This window comes from Leptonychotes weddellii, chromosome 4 (genome assembly GCF_054177405.1).
Source record: "Leptonychotes weddellii isolate Sample4059 chromosome 4, ASM5417740v2, whole genome shotgun sequence".
NCBI lineage: Eukaryota > Metazoa > Chordata > Mammalia > Carnivora > Phocidae > Leptonychotes > Leptonychotes weddellii.
Genome location: NC_138372.1, coordinates 88176531 through 88192112, shown reverse-complemented (window position 1 = coordinate 88192112; position 15582 = coordinate 88176531). Strand labels below are relative to the sequence as shown.

At 36.6% G+C, this 15582-nt stretch overlaps 1 protein-coding gene across 2 annotated transcripts in view; it reads left to right on the top strand.

Moving 5' to 3' along the window:
- Positions 1-15582, top strand: part of TRIM33 (tripartite motif containing 33) — a 110434-nt gene that overhangs the window by 59180 nt on the left and 35672 nt on the right. For both annotated transcript variants that reach the window (XM_081815722.1, XM_081815721.1), the window contains exon 5: positions 13096-13212. In XM_081815722.1, the coding sequence (XP_081671848.1) occupies positions 13096-13212 (117 nt within the window). The remainder of the gene's footprint in view (positions 1-13095; positions 13213-15582) is intronic.

Here is a 15582-nt window from a genome sequence, read left to right as displayed (position 1 = left end):
AAAAGCTCTTAAGAGTGAGAGGGATCCCACAGATTCTAAGACCACACAATTCTGACTCTTCTTCCTTTATGTGGGGTGAAGATGTGGTTGACTTGATAGAATTTCTTCTCCATTAACAGATTATAAGAGGAAGCCCCAGGCCCCACCCTTCTTTACCACCATTTGTACCTCTCCATCATTATTTGCTTTAAATTTACTAGGACTAGCATTACCATGTTCTTTATCCCTGTTTGTCACCTAAGAAAAGTCCCACATTCCTAGGTTTCCCGCATCTGCCATAATTTAATTCCCGTAATGCTCTGCATATGACAGTTATGTCTCTCTGCCACTTTTTTCTCTGGGATTCATGGTTGTCATCAGCAGGATCTCTTTATCTTCAATCTCTTTTTAAATCCTCTTCTGTGCCTTCTCTGCTGTAGTGGAAACAGAGCTCCAGGACACTGCTTCCCCTGTAGCCCTCTTAATTGGTGGCTGTTTTTTCTTTGATATTTCATGTATCACTGGACCTGGAGATATGTAGCTATTCTCGTTGTTATTTTTAGACCATTCTTCCTCCTTACTCCCTAAAAATCTCTAAACTTTAATCTTACATCATCATTCCTATTCCTCATTGGTGCTATCATATAAAAACCCATGGGTCATTCAACTTCATCCCTTAAACAGTTTCTAACTCAGAGGTCATCTGTAGGTACTACTGTTGTCTTAATTCCCAGCAGTTTTGATCCTTCAGACATAGTCTTTGTGTTCTTTGAACTTCTTTCTAAAGTTTGTGTCCTTTACATTGCCAGTCACATCCATAATTGTATTCTAGACCTTGGCATTTCCAATAATTATATTCAATTTCACGCATTCCTCTCTCTGACCACATCTCATCATTCTAGCTCATTCTGCTTAGTATCAGACTTCCAGTTTTTCACCACTCAGTGACTTTTATTATAATCCATTGATAGTACTATTTTTTTTTCCACTTTACCTCAGTCCATAATTTATGTTTTCACTTAACCCTTTTCCAGTTTAATTTCAGTCTAATCATTTTCACTCCGTCACATTTAGCTTTGACTCCTGAATCCCACTTGGTCGAGGTCTCTAGGTAAAACCGCAGTCTTGATTAAACCCAGCTTACCTTCCATCATGCTTTGCTTATGCAGCTGAACATCATGACACCAACTGGTCTTATTCTCAGTTCATGACCACTTACCTCAAATAGACTCTTAATGTTACCTGGCAGTCATACTGTGCATTCACGCTGTTTCCTGTCAACATTTCATTGTTCATCCTCACTCCCAGATATTGGCAATGCTTCCTACTTCATTGAGAAAACTGAAGCAATACAAAGAGAACTTCTGCGGACTTCCTTTACCACATCTACTTGTCTACCAAGCAGTTGCACCCACATTTTTCATTTCTCTGTTATCTTAGTTGAATTCTCTTCCTCTATGAAGCCAGTTTCTCTCCTTATACACTTAGATTCCATCTCATACAGCCAAGGAAATTGCTTCAGCAATTTGGCTTTCTCTGCTGATGTCAGTTTTTCACTCTAGCAGTTATTCCCACCAGTATTTTAATATTCTGCTATTTTTTCTTCCATCTTTAAAAAATGAAAGAAAATGTAAAACTTTTCTTTAATCCACTTTCCCAGCGGGCAGCTGTCCCCGTTCCTCTTTGTAGCAAAATATTTTGAAAGGATTATTTATAATCATGATCTCCTAATTTCTCCTGTCCCATGCTCTCTGTCAATATTTTACCAACATTGTTCTTTTCAAGGTCACCAGTAACGATTGCATTACTAAATCTAGAGGTCATTACTTGGTCATCATCTTAATACTTGACACATCAGCAACATTTGACATAGTTGATCATTCCCTTAATACATGTTATTTACTTGGCTACCAAGAGACCACATTCTTTTAGTTTGCCTCCTACCACACTGATTACTTCTCAGTTTCATTTGCTCATTTTCCTTCATCTCTTAATGTTGGATGTGCCAGGCATTACTTCATTATCTGCAGCTACAGATTTATGGCTTTAAATACCATCCATATGCTGATGATGTCCAAATTTCTATTTCTAGCTCAGTACTCTTCTCCTGAACTTTCAGATTTGTCTATTCTATAAACTGTAACATCTCTTCTTGAGTGTCTGCTTTCTCAAATATAATATATCCAAAATAGAACTGATCACTTCAGATCTTTTTCACTGGCAGCCTTGCCCTATCTCCGTTTGTGGCCGTTGCATTTTTTCCACTACATAAGCCAGAAATCTTGGCACTATCGTTGATTCCACTGTTTTCTTATACCCGAACTCAAACTTATCAGAACATCTTTTTGGGGGCGCCTGGGTGGCTCAGTCAGTTAAAGCGGCTGCCTTTGGCTCAGGTCATGATCTCAGCGTCCTGGGATCGAGTCCCACATCAGGCTCTGTGCTCAGCGGGGCGAGCCTGCTTCTCCTTCTCCCTCTGCCTGCCTGTCTGCCTTCTTGTGATCTCTCTCTCTCTCTCTGTCAAATGAATAAATAAAATCTTAAAAAAAAAAAACCATCTTTTTGGTTCCCCCTTCAAAATCTATCCCTGAATCTCAAAATTTCTTACTATCTCATTGCTCTTAGCTCCATTGCTACCAGGCTGGTCTCAGACACCATCATTTCTGGCCTGGATGACTGCAGTCGTCTCCAAAGTCATCCCTGTGCTTGTAATATTGCCCTCCTTCAGTTTATTCTTAATTACTAGAACAGTCTCATGTCAGACTCACTCCCTGCTCAAAACCTGCAGTGGCTCTCCACTTTGTCAGAGTAAAAGTCAGATTCCTTATAGTGGCCTATATGCTCATATTTCATCTACTACTCCCCCCAGTCTGGCTTTTGTTGTTTCTAAAACATGGCAAAGATGCTGCCACCTCCCTGCTTTCTCTACCTGGGACACTGTTGGTCCACTTATTTGCATACCGAACTTCCATTTATCTGTCAAGTCTGCTTAAATGTAACTGTCAACAGGATCTACTCTGATCACTGTATTTAAAATTGCAATTTGTCCCTTTACCTCAATTCTCCTTATCCTGTTTTAGTTTTTTTATATTGCACTTACCACTTTCTAAGTATGTTCTTAATTTACAAACTTATTTTTTGTGTTTTTCTCATTAGAATATAAACTTCATGAAGATAGGCATTTGTTTTATTCACGGTGTCCCAAGAGCCTAGACTGGTATTTGACACACATTTAGACATTTCATCTATTCAGCAAATACTTATTAATTTAGATATAGGAAAAAAAGAGGTGGTAGACCTGCCTGAATATAGGAGTTGTCAGTTATATCTGTGTATTTTCATAGAAATCAGTTTTTAATTGTGTAAATAGTTGAGGGCTGCTTGTTCTGTTTCTTAATTGGAGGCCCTTGCTCTTTCTTTTTAATATTTAAGTAATTTCTACACCCAACCTGGGGTTTGAACTCAAGACCCTGAGATCAAGAGTCGCATGCTCCTCCAACTCAGGAGCCAGGTGTGCCCCATGGAGGTCCTAGCTTTTTTAATTGGAATGTTTAATTCCATCCTATTTATCTATCTATCTATCTGTCTGTCTATCTATCTATCTATCTATCTATCTATCTATCTATCTATCTATCTATCCATCCATCCATCTATCTAAAGAGTTTATTTATTTGACACACAGAGAGAACACAAGCAGGGGAGCGGCATAGAGAGAGGGAGAAGCAGATTCCTCACTGAGCAGGGAGCCCAGTGTGGTGCTCGATCCTTGGACTCTGGGATCATGACCTGAGCCGAAGGCAGGTGCTTAACTGACTGAGCCACGCAGGCGCCCTAATCCCATTACACTTAATGTAATTATTGGTACGGTTAAGTTTAAGTTTACCATTTAGTTTTGTTTTTTATTTTTCTGTGTTTCTTTTTCCCCTGCTGTGTTTCAAGTTAATAAAATTGTTTTTGGTATTTGATTGATTTTACATCCACTTTTAGCTTTTTTAAGCTCTAATTCTATTAATTTAAAAAAATATTTGAGAGAGAGCGAGTGAGCATAAGTGGGGGTGAGGGGGAAAGGGAGAAGCAGACTCCCCACCTAGCAGGGAGCCTGACAGGGCACTCAGTCCCAGGACCCCGGAGTCATGACCTGAGCTGAAGGCAGACAGCCAACCATTTGAGCCACCCAGGCACCCCTAATTCTATCATCATTGTTATTATTACTTAAAGATTTTATTTATTTGAGAGAGTGAGAATGAGAGAGAAAAAGCACATGAGAAGGGGGAGGGTCAGAGGAAGAAGCAGACTCCTTGCTGAGCAGGGAGCCTGATGTGGGACTTGATCCCGGGACTCCAGGATCATGACTTGAGCCGAAGGCAGTCGCTTAACCAACTGAGTCACCCAGGCGCCCCTAATTCTGTTATTTTTAATGATTGCTCTAGGGCTAATGATATGCAGTTTTAACTTAAAGCCTTCTTAAAGTATTGTAGTATTTTCTACTTTATGAATACAAAAGGATAATTCAGTTTATCAAACCCTCATTCCTTTATACTAATGCCATATCATTTATTCATACATACCTTATAAATCTTACCTTACAATGCCTTCTTTAAAAACATAGCTGTCGGGCGCCTGGATGGCTCAGATGGTTAACTGTCTGCCTTCGGCTCAGGTCACGATCTCAGGGTCCTGGGATCGAGTCCCACATCGGGCTCCCTGCTCCTTGGGAGCCTGCTTCTCCCTCTGCCTCTCTCTGTCTCTGTCTCTAATGAATAAATAAATACGATCTTTAAAAAAAAAAACAAAAAAACAAAAACATAGCTGTCTTTGGGGCACCTGGGTGTCTTGGCTCAGGTCATGATCTCAGGGTTGTGGGATCAGCCCCACATTGGGCTCTGTGCTGTGCATGGAGCCTGCTTGGGATTCTCTCTTTCCCTCTCCTTCTGGCCCCCGCTGTGTGTACACACTATCTCCCCTCCCCCCCTTAAAAAAGCTGTCTTTTAAGGAAATTATGAGAAGGAAAAATAAAATCCTAGTTTTTTAAAAATATTTTTCCATTTATTACCATTTCTGTCTCTCTTTATATCTTCCTGTTTATATGAGTTACTATATTTTATTATTTTCCCTTGTCCTGAAGAACAAGCATTTCTTGTTTTGCAGGTCTGCTGCAGTTAATCTCCTCAGCTTATGTTCATCAGAAAATCCTCAGTTTAGAAGGATGTTTGCACTAGTTATGGAATTCTGGATTGACAGTTTTTTCTTTCAACATTTTTAGTTGTATTACCTTGTATTCTGGCCTCCTTTGTTTTTAATAATATCATTCATATTGTTCTTACCTGAATGTTTGGTGCTTCTCAGGCTGCTTTTAAGAGTGTCTTTTTCTGTGGTCTTCACCATTTGACTATTATGTTTTAATGTATATATTTCATTCTGTTTATCCTGTGTGTGGTTCACGGACGTTCTTTGCTTGTAAGTTTATGGTTTTCATCAAATTTGGGAACTTGGCCAGTATTTTCTTAAACACCCCCCCCCCCATTATTTCTGTCTTCTGAAACTCCCAATTATATGTTGTTTTTGTCACACAGGTCCCTGAGGCTTTGATCATTTTCCTTTAATCTATTCTCTCTTTTCCAGACTTTATAACTTTCCATTTGTGTTCATTTTCACTAATCCTTCAGCCATTTCCATTTGCTGCCAAGCCCATCTAGTGAATTATTTCAATTATTGCACTTTCCTAGAATTTCCATTTCTCTTTCTATAGTTTAATTTCTCTGCTCAGATTTTCTGTCCACTCACTAAAAGATGTTTTCATGTAAATTTTGAATAAATAACACAATAACCTATTTAAAGTTTTTGCTATAAATAGAATATCTGGACCATCTTGGTGTTAGTTTCTTTTGAACTGTTTTTCTTTATTTTCTTTAAGTTATATTCTACTGTTGTTGGGTTTTGTTTTGTTTTTACTTTTTACTTAAAAAAATTTTTTTTTTTACTGTTTCTTTGATGCCTAGTGATTTTTGAATTGATGTTTGGATGTTGTGGATGTGACATTTTAGAAACTGGATTCTTTTATTTTCCTTTGTAGACTGTTGATTGTTGTTCTTTCAGGGAATTAAATTACTGGCTGATCACCTTGATCTTGGGTAAGCTTGGTTTTCTGCTTTTTAAGGGAGGATCTATGGAAAGCCAAATGTATTTCACAAGCCTCTCTAACTCGGCTGGACTCAACTTCTAAATTCTGTTTCCTGGAAGATCTTGAGAGGGCTTGGTTTTAGGCTTTTTTAGGACAGGATAGGCCTAGGATAAAATTTATTCCAAGTATAGTTTTTTCTTTTAAGGTGTGGCTTTCTGGTTTCTCAGGTAGATGTCTGGGGAGATGGACAAAGTCTTTTTCCCCACTAGCTCAGCTGGAATTCTGTCTCCTGGAACTGCTTGACCTCTAACTGCTTGACCTCTAGTTTCTCTGTTCTACCGTGAACTTCATAGCAACTGCTCTCTGTTAAGCCTTGTGTAACCTCATGCTGTGCATATACAGCCCAGATTTTGGCTGAGGACTTGTGAGGAATTCATTGATTCTGTGTCTGAGGTTTTGTGTATAGTTGGGTATTTGTAGATTTTTAGGATCATTATGGTTTAAAAGAGAGTGTACTTAAAATATAATGCCAGACATTTTTGTTAAAGAGCAAGATAGTTTATAATGGAAGTCACTTGAATGGAGCTGTATAAGTGAAATTTCTCTAAAATATTTTCCTGAGAAATAACTTTTCTTGTATTAAGCTTTTATATTGAAAAATGGATAGATGGGTGGATAGATGGATAAATAAGCTTTAGAGCAGATATTTTTCTTTTCAACCCTAGATGTAGACCTACCTAGAGAGCTTTAAAAAAATACTGATGCCTTAGTCCTACTCCAGACTGGTTAAATAAGAATTTTAAATTACATCCTGGGTATCAAAAATTTTTATGTATGTTACAAATAGTGGTAAATCACCCCAGGTGGTTTTTGTTATTCAGTGAAGTTTGATAACCTCTACTTAGGAAGAACCTTTGCCAAACTCAATATTTTTCTGTAAATTCTTGCAAAGTTCCAAATGACTTTCAGATAAAATCCAAATTGCCAGAAAAATGACATGTAAATTCATATGTACCATCAGTTTTCTCAGGGAGCTAGGTTCAGAGCTATGGTGACAAATCAAGATTTTCTGTCCAAGTATATTGTTCGCTTGCCTGCCTGCCTGCCTTTCCTTCTTTCCTTCTTTTGTAGTAGGCTCCACACCTAGTGTGGAGCCCAGTGGAGCCTAGCGAGGGGCTTGAACTCATGACCCTGAGATCAAGGCCTGAGCTCTTAACCAGCTGAGCTACCCAGGTGCCCCCAAGCATATTGTTTTCATGTGGTACATTTATTGTCAGAAAAAGCAGCTTGTTTCAGTATTTGTATTCATTCAGCTCTTTTTGTTCATTAGATATTTGAGGGCTCACCATGTACCAGGTGCCATGCTAGGTGATGACTATACAATAATAAAAACAACTGAGACTGTCCTTGCTATCTTGGAGTCTATATGAGTCTTGAGATTGAATATATGATTCAGTTGTAGTTCACTTTAGTGATTAACTCCAAAATAGAGTTAATTCCTTTTGGTTTTGCTAAAAAAAAATTTGTTAATTTTAGTACTATAGTTTGTGTGCCCATAAGATTATCTGAGGAACTCGTAAGTCTTAGATTCACTTACCCAGCAGAATGAATGCTTATCACTAGGAAGAGAATTGGGCTTGGCTAAGAGCTTGAATGACAGGAATATCAGGAGAGAAGATTTGAGAAAGAAACATTCAGAGTAATCAGTTATCCATTTGGCAAAGGGACAGGTTGGTTGAGATGTGTGTGGGCAAAAATGTTAATTGGTAAATTATCACAAAAGTAAAAACTCTGTTGTTTGGTCATTTTCCTTTGCAGCAATGCAGACATGCCTCTGATCATTTTATGATTCATCTATGATTTCTGCATGGCTGGTTCTGATCTTTGAGATCGCAGTACAAACTCTTCAGGAACCTTTTCTGGGTTTCTGATCTAGATTTTTTGCCACTTATGTCTTCTCTATCACATAACTCTAGTTAAATTTTTGTTTTCTCCTCAGTTAGAATGTAAGGAAAGGAAGAAGATGATGACCATATTTTGTTTTGTTTACTGTGGTATCCCTACCCTTTGAATACTTCCTGGCAAATAGAAGAATTCATTGCATATCACTAACGACTGCATACTTTTAAAAGTTTTAAAATCACAAGACAATATCATATATACAGAGAAGTACCTAAAAGTACAGTGTAAGGAATGATTAAACAGGGAGTCTGCTTGAGATTCTCTCCCTCTTCCTCTCCCCCCACTCACACATGTGCACTCTCTCTCTCTCAAGATCTTAAAAAAATACTGATACTTAAAAAAGATACTGAGTCAGAATTTTTATATACTAGCTAAAAAGTGGATATTCAGTTTGGTTATAAACTAAGATGATGGGGCGCCTGGTGGCTCAGTCATTAAGGGTCTGCCTTCGGCTCAGGTCATGAACCCAGGGTCCTGGGATCGAGCCCCGCATGGGGCTCCCTGCTCAGCGGGAAGCCTGCTTCTCCCTCTCCCACTCCCCCTGCTTGTGTTCCCTCTCTCACTGTGTCTCTGTCAAATAAATAAATAAAATCTTAAAAAAAAAAAGCCCTTATTCATTTCCCAGTCTTCTGAGAACCATGTTTTCAAAAATTTCTTAGCAAACTGCATTAAATAATAATTTATTTCTCAGTAATAAAAAACATATAATCATGATGATAATTTCTGTTCTAAACTACATAACCAGTGGTTTATATATTATCCTGAGTTTCTATGATTCTAATCAAAAGCACAGAAAGTCTCGGCACCTGTGTGGCTCAGTTGGTTAAGCGACTGCTTTCGGCTCAGGTCATGATCCTGGAGTCCCAGGATTGAGTCCCGCATCGGGCTTCCTGCTTGGTGGGGAGTCTGCTTCTCCCTCTCACCACCCCCCCGCCGCCTTGTGCTCTCTATCTCAAATAAATAAGTAAAATCTTAAAAAAAAATTTAAAAAGCACAGAAAGTCTTACCTAGCCTGCCTATCCTAACTAAATCATGGGCATCTGTAATTTTTACCTACACATTTTGAAATACTGAATATAACTCACTGTGAGTTGAAGCCCAGGTTAAGAATCACTTCTACTTCATATAAAAGATTAACACCTAAGAGAAGGCTTTCATGTGTTTACATATTAATCAAAATTATATTTTATTATTTTATTATTTTTATATAAATTTGGCAAAGGGACAGGTTTTTTAAAAGATTATTAAAAGATTTTATTTATCTGACAGAGAGAGACAAAGCGAGAGAAGGAACACAAGCAGGGGGAGTGGGAGAGGGAGAAGCAGGCTTCCCGCAGAGCAGGGAGCCCGAGGTGGGGCTCAATCCCAGGACTCTGGGACTGTGACCTGAGCCGAAGGTATACGCTTAACGATTGAGCCACCCAGGTGCCCCTCAAAATTATATTTTAAAAAAAGATTTATTTATTTATTTTGGAGAGACCTAGAGAGAGAGAGTGCAGGGGGGAGCGGCTGAAGGAGAGGGAGAGAGAAATTCTCAAGCAGACTCCCCATTGAGTTCAGAGCCTGACTTGGGGCTCCATCCCAGGATCCTGAGATCATGACCTGACCCGAAATCTAGAGTTGGGACGCTTAACCAACTGAGCCACCCAGGCGCTCCTAATGGAAATTATACTTAATCCATTTATTGGTTTTTCTTTTTTCTCCCCCTTTCTGAAGTATTTCTTTTTTTTTTTTTTAAAGATTTTATTTGTTTATTTGACAGAGACACAGCGAGAGCAGGAACACAAGCAGGTGGAGTGGGAGAGGGAGAAGCAGGCTTCCCTCTGAGCAGGGAGCCCCATGAGGGGCTCGATCCCAGGACCCTGGGATCATGACCTGAGCCGAAGGCAGACGCTTAACGACTGAGCCACCCAGGAGCCCCTGGGGTATTTCAACTATAATTTTGATTTGCTAAAAATGAAAATGCAGAGTTATTTATTCTGTTAGCTAGGAGAATCAGAAGTTGTAGCCCAAACTACTTCCACGTTGCTTTTTTGTTGTTCAAGATCCAGTTAGTATTTTTCTCCTAATAATATAATTGAAATTAATCAAGTGAACAGAGACAAATCTGATTATCACTTTTCATTCAATTCCTTAATGGTTCACTATTATTTATTATCTGAATGCAACTTAAGCAAAATGTGCAAGTCTTTTTAGCATCTCGTATTTCTCTACTTTTCTGGTTTTGCTCTCTTTTCCTTAGCCTTGAAAATGACAGATCGCTTCAGAACTATGAACTAATATACATTCAGATTTTTTTTTTTCCCCAGTGGGAGAGCTTACCTCCCTCCCAAGTTTATCCCGAGTACTCTTACTCATCCTTAAACATCCAGCTCAAATGTCAACTCCTGTATAAGGGGAGGAAAGAACACATACTTAAATGTAGGTATATCATAGTGTGTTTGCTTAATACTTGTTCACATGAATCAAGAAGCTATTTCTAGAAACAGGATTCCGAAACGTTTATTTTGAGGTGAGAAGAGAAATAAATTTGTACAGGGTTAAATTTTAGGAATTAAAATTTTGTGAATTATGATACTAGTTGGCCTTTCTACCAAGTGCCTTTCTATTTACTGACATAATCAAACTCTGTCAAAAGATCTTTCTTCATCTCAATTTAAAGCTCATTGAGTCACAAATGGTAACTGATTAGCATGGTAATCTCATATTCCTACTTCATTTGTACAGATTTAACAAGGTAAAATTTTATTTTTGACATAGAGAAATTGTGGTATATGGAATAAATCAAATGTTTTTCAGTGAAATAATGAAATGAAACAATCTTTGGGTTACCTATCTAACAGTAGATAGTTTTAGTTAATTTTGATAGTTTTAATTTAAAATTAAAATACCCACATCTTTTTTTGCTGTTTAATATCTTAAACTATAAAGTGTTATTAGACTTTACATTACAGACAGGGTTTGGATTTTTTTGTTTCGTTTTGCTTTAAAAATGAATTCTTAAAAATCGTAAAGTGGCCAATTTTATTAAGTATGTTTTACTACAATAAAAAAATTCTTAAAAGCAATGCACAAAATAAAAACCTCAGTTGCTGAATGTTCTCTCTTATACCAGTCCTCATATTGCTGTACATTTTGCCTTCTACTGCCCTCCATTTTTCCTTTACCTCTTGAACCCGAGCACTAAGTGAACTTTTCCTTCATCTTTCCAAACTTCCCTCCGCATTCACAACTTTTTAACCTTTTATCCTAAATTTACCTTAAGCGAGACTTTCGCTGAAGCCACAGACATCTAGATGCTCATAGTCTTACTCTTAATCTCAATTTCTGCCTTTAGTGATTTCAGTATCCACATAGACAGTTGTAACTTTGTCTGTATCTTGAGCTCATTTCCAGTGACCTTCTCTTGACCGTGCCTTAGCTAGGCATTTAATTTTTAGGTCATACCATAGACCTTACATTAACTGGAGCATGTAAACTCCCAAATTACCAAAGGTGCTGATCTCTGACAGAGTCCATTGTTCAGGCTTGTTTGTGCAGCTATGCCAGCTAGTGTTATATTCTGATACCTTATCTGAGCTACTGTCATAGAGTTCTAGCTGGTCATCCTGTTCTCTCTTCTTCGGATTTATCTTTTATATTTCTGTCTGACGATTTTCCTGGAACATAAATCTGATTATTACATCTTGGTTAGAATTTTTCAAGGGTTTCCCATTACTGAGAAGGTAAAATCCAAACATTAGCATGGCATACCCAGCCTTTCACAGCCTGATTCTGGATTTTATTAATTATTATCTCATATTTTGACCTTTGCCTGGCTTTCTTTGGCTAAATTGAAGTCTTTGTAGTTCCCTAAATATGCCTCTGTATTTAGCATATGATAATACTATTCTGACTTTACTGTGAAGCTTTCGTTGGTATTAAGGCTGTGTTCTTATTGCAGACTATATGTATCTCCATTATAGTTCTTAACACAGTATGGTATCATTTCATATGTGTGCCTATTTATTACAAGAATATGAACAATAATGGATTTTTTTTACTCATGTATCCCTAACATACAGAAGAATCCCAAAAATATTTGTTGACTTAATGAACAATTTACACAAAGGAACTAAAACTAGGAAAGAAAACCATTCTACCCTCCTAGTAGCCAAAGAACTGTAGTCTTTACTCTCAAGTGTAAATTTTCACACAATAATATTAGGAAATAATAAACACCACTCACGTTGACAAAGTTACAATAAAACTGGTGTTGGTGATTTTTAATTGGTTCAACTCTTCGAAAAATTTGACTAGTATGGAGCGCTGAAAATTGTTTCAAATGGTGATTGTAAAGACAAAGAAAAGTCAGATGTAAAATTGCACATACATTCTATATACTTGTATTTTGGAATACGGAATTAAAAGGCTAAGGAATATATATTACAGTGGTAGTAGTGGTTTTATGATGTTAAAACTAGGGGTAGTTTCCCCACTTTGGAAAGTATTTTCTATAATTTATATTTTATGATTTAAAATGTATACAACTTATTCCAATATTTGGATTTTTTAAAAATGTAATTCTGAATCAAAATCCTTATGTAAGAGCACTTGAACAGTTTTTAAGTTAATTTTTTTAGTTTTACAAAATGGCTTCTCAGGCTCAGGTCAGAAGGAAAGGGATTGGTAGTTAAAAGTTGCTGTTGAGGTAAGGTATGTGAGGGCAGCATAGAATGTCCATCATTTAAGTAAGGTCTTAAGTTTGAGTCATGTAGCAATTCATTTTAAGAATTTTAATAGTAAATTTTCAGGGCGCCTGGGTGGCTCAGATGGTTAAGCATCTGCCTTCGGCTCAGGTCATGATCCCAGGGTCCTGGGATCGAGTCTCACATCGGGCTCCCTGCTCCTTGGGAGCCTGTTTCTCCCTCTGCTTCTCTCTCTCTCTCTGTCTCTCATGAATAAATAAATAAAATCTTTAAATAAAAAAAAAAGAATTTTAATAGTAAATTTTCCATTCTAAATGTAGTTTTTGTTTTTGTTTTTGTTCTAAGATACCAGTTTTTGGAAGAAGCTTTTCAAAACCAGAAAGGTGCAATTGAGAATCTACTGGCTAAGCTTCTTGAGAAGAAGAATTATGTTCATTTTGCAGCTACTCAGGTGCAGAATAGGTGAGTGTGTTGCCTTAAAACCATAATTTCACTTTAAGAATTAATAAACACAGTAGGTCCAGTTTACTTGTGTTTTCCTTCTATATTATATTAAACATATATAGAAAACATTTTTGGAAGGGTAAATCATATAAGTTTGAGTTTGGATTATAATATTTGTTAGTTGAGTAAGATTTAATTCAAAATTTTGAATACTCTTTAAGATACATCTTTGACTATTTTATAATCAACAAAACTCTAGACTCTGTAAGGCCTTAAATAACTGTGTAAAAAGCAGTTAACACGTAGAGAGTTGAATTACAAATTTTAACTATGTGGGAGACATAGTATAGAGGAGAGAGTATGAAGAATGGTGGGTAAATTTACCTTCTCATCTGTAAAACAAGAGTTAAAAATACCACTTCTCTTAATAGTGTTATTATAAGATCAATGTATAGCACAGCTTGTGGCACATAGCAGACCCTCAGATTTTAGCTGTTACTATTTATCAATAATACCATCAGTATTTAAAAATTTTATTCAGGTTCATTTCTAAATGAACTAAATTTATTGATAAGGCAAGTTGGAATAGGTTCCATAAATGAGTACATTAACAAGGTCAGGACTCAGTGTAGAAAGATGAACACTTGGAGCTGGCATAATTAAAATCTATATATTCCTGAAGGTGTGAATAGGGTTAATAAGTATTTATTTTTCAGTTTCACAAATATTGAGACTTTTAGGTACTTCTGGACTGTTGAAGTTAATTTATGATGATTAAAATGATTAAAAATGACAATAGATACTCAAAAGTATGAAATAGATGAATGAATGAATAGTACATTATATATTAGACCATAAGGTGGTAGAACTTCCATCTTAACTTTCATCTTACGAAGTGATACCAAAAGCAAACAAAGGCTATTCTGAGGTTGTAGATGTAACAATGCAGTTGACCCTTGAACAATGTGGATTTGAACTGTGGGGTCCACTTATATATTTTTTTCAATAAATATAACATTTTCTTTTCTCTAGCTCACTTGATTGTTAATATAGTATGTGATACATATAACATGACATGTGTTAATCGGCTGTTTATGTTAGCAGTAAGGCTTCTGGTCAACAGGCCACTAGCTAAGTTTTTGGGGAGTCAAAAGGTATCATGGATTTTTTACTGCATGGGGGTAGGTGCTCCTAACCCCCACTTTGCTCAAGGGTCAGCTGTATATACCTACACTAATATGTTACATAAACTATTCATGGATGGTTAATTGTTATGAAAATGTCAGGATGTTTTAGTGATACTGCTATGTTGTGGGTGATACTGGAGAAGTTTGGTAGCTACCTTCTCATAAATAACAGATGAATATCCTTTTCAGAGAAAGGATAGTGAGTTGATTCATATGGCGTCCCATATTTTTGTACAAATGTTTTGTACATATTTTATATATGTATTTCTGAATCTGTGTAGAGAAGGAGAACAAGAAGTTTATGTGTTATAAAATTGCAGAGGGTTGGGGAGACTAATGATTACATCTCCAATAAGATTTTTTTTAAAAGTATTGAAATCTCTAATAATACTTCCCTTTAGACACATTCTTTAATGACCTATCTCCATTTTTTAATGTACATTGATTTCTTTCTTCACAATTGAACATATAGTAGACATCCTTAAATCTAATGAGAATCTGACTATGGCTAACTGTTCTCTGCTTTTAGTTTGCTTAATGATTTTAGTCTTTGGCTGAATCATTTTAAGTTGGAATCTTACATTATCAGTAGTAATTAGCACGCTTATTTTTTAAAAAGACATCTTCTACACACTTTAATAAGAACAGAATTGAATAAAATTTTCAAATAAGTGCCCAAACATGTGCTGATGTATAGACAAAGGAGGGAAAATTACACTATAATTACTCAGATTATATTAAAGTTACTCAAATTTGAATTGGGCAAATAAAAGATATTTTAGAGGTTGAAAATATGGATAATAATTTGTAAAGAAGTAGAATGTAAAAGTTGAAGGCTGCTTTCTTTGATTGTTTAACATTTTACATATGTATATTGGTGGGACCCCCCGCCCCCAATGAAATAGGTATCAGCTATTTCATATCTGCAACCAAAACTTTTCATTGCCAAAATGGGAGCTTATACCTATTCTAAAACATCTGACAACTCTTTTACAAAGTTGATTGAAGTTGTTTTATACCCTTAATTCTGTACAGTAGGAAAACTGTTTTGAGCAGAGCCTAAGGGGGGGGGGGCGTGTATCAGAACCCACATATGAAGTGGTTAAGTTGTAAGAGAAAATAAATGCTTCTAAGTTTAATTCCTGTTATTTCAACAGATAATTACTGTTTGCAACATTGTTCTTTTGCACATTGTTCTTGA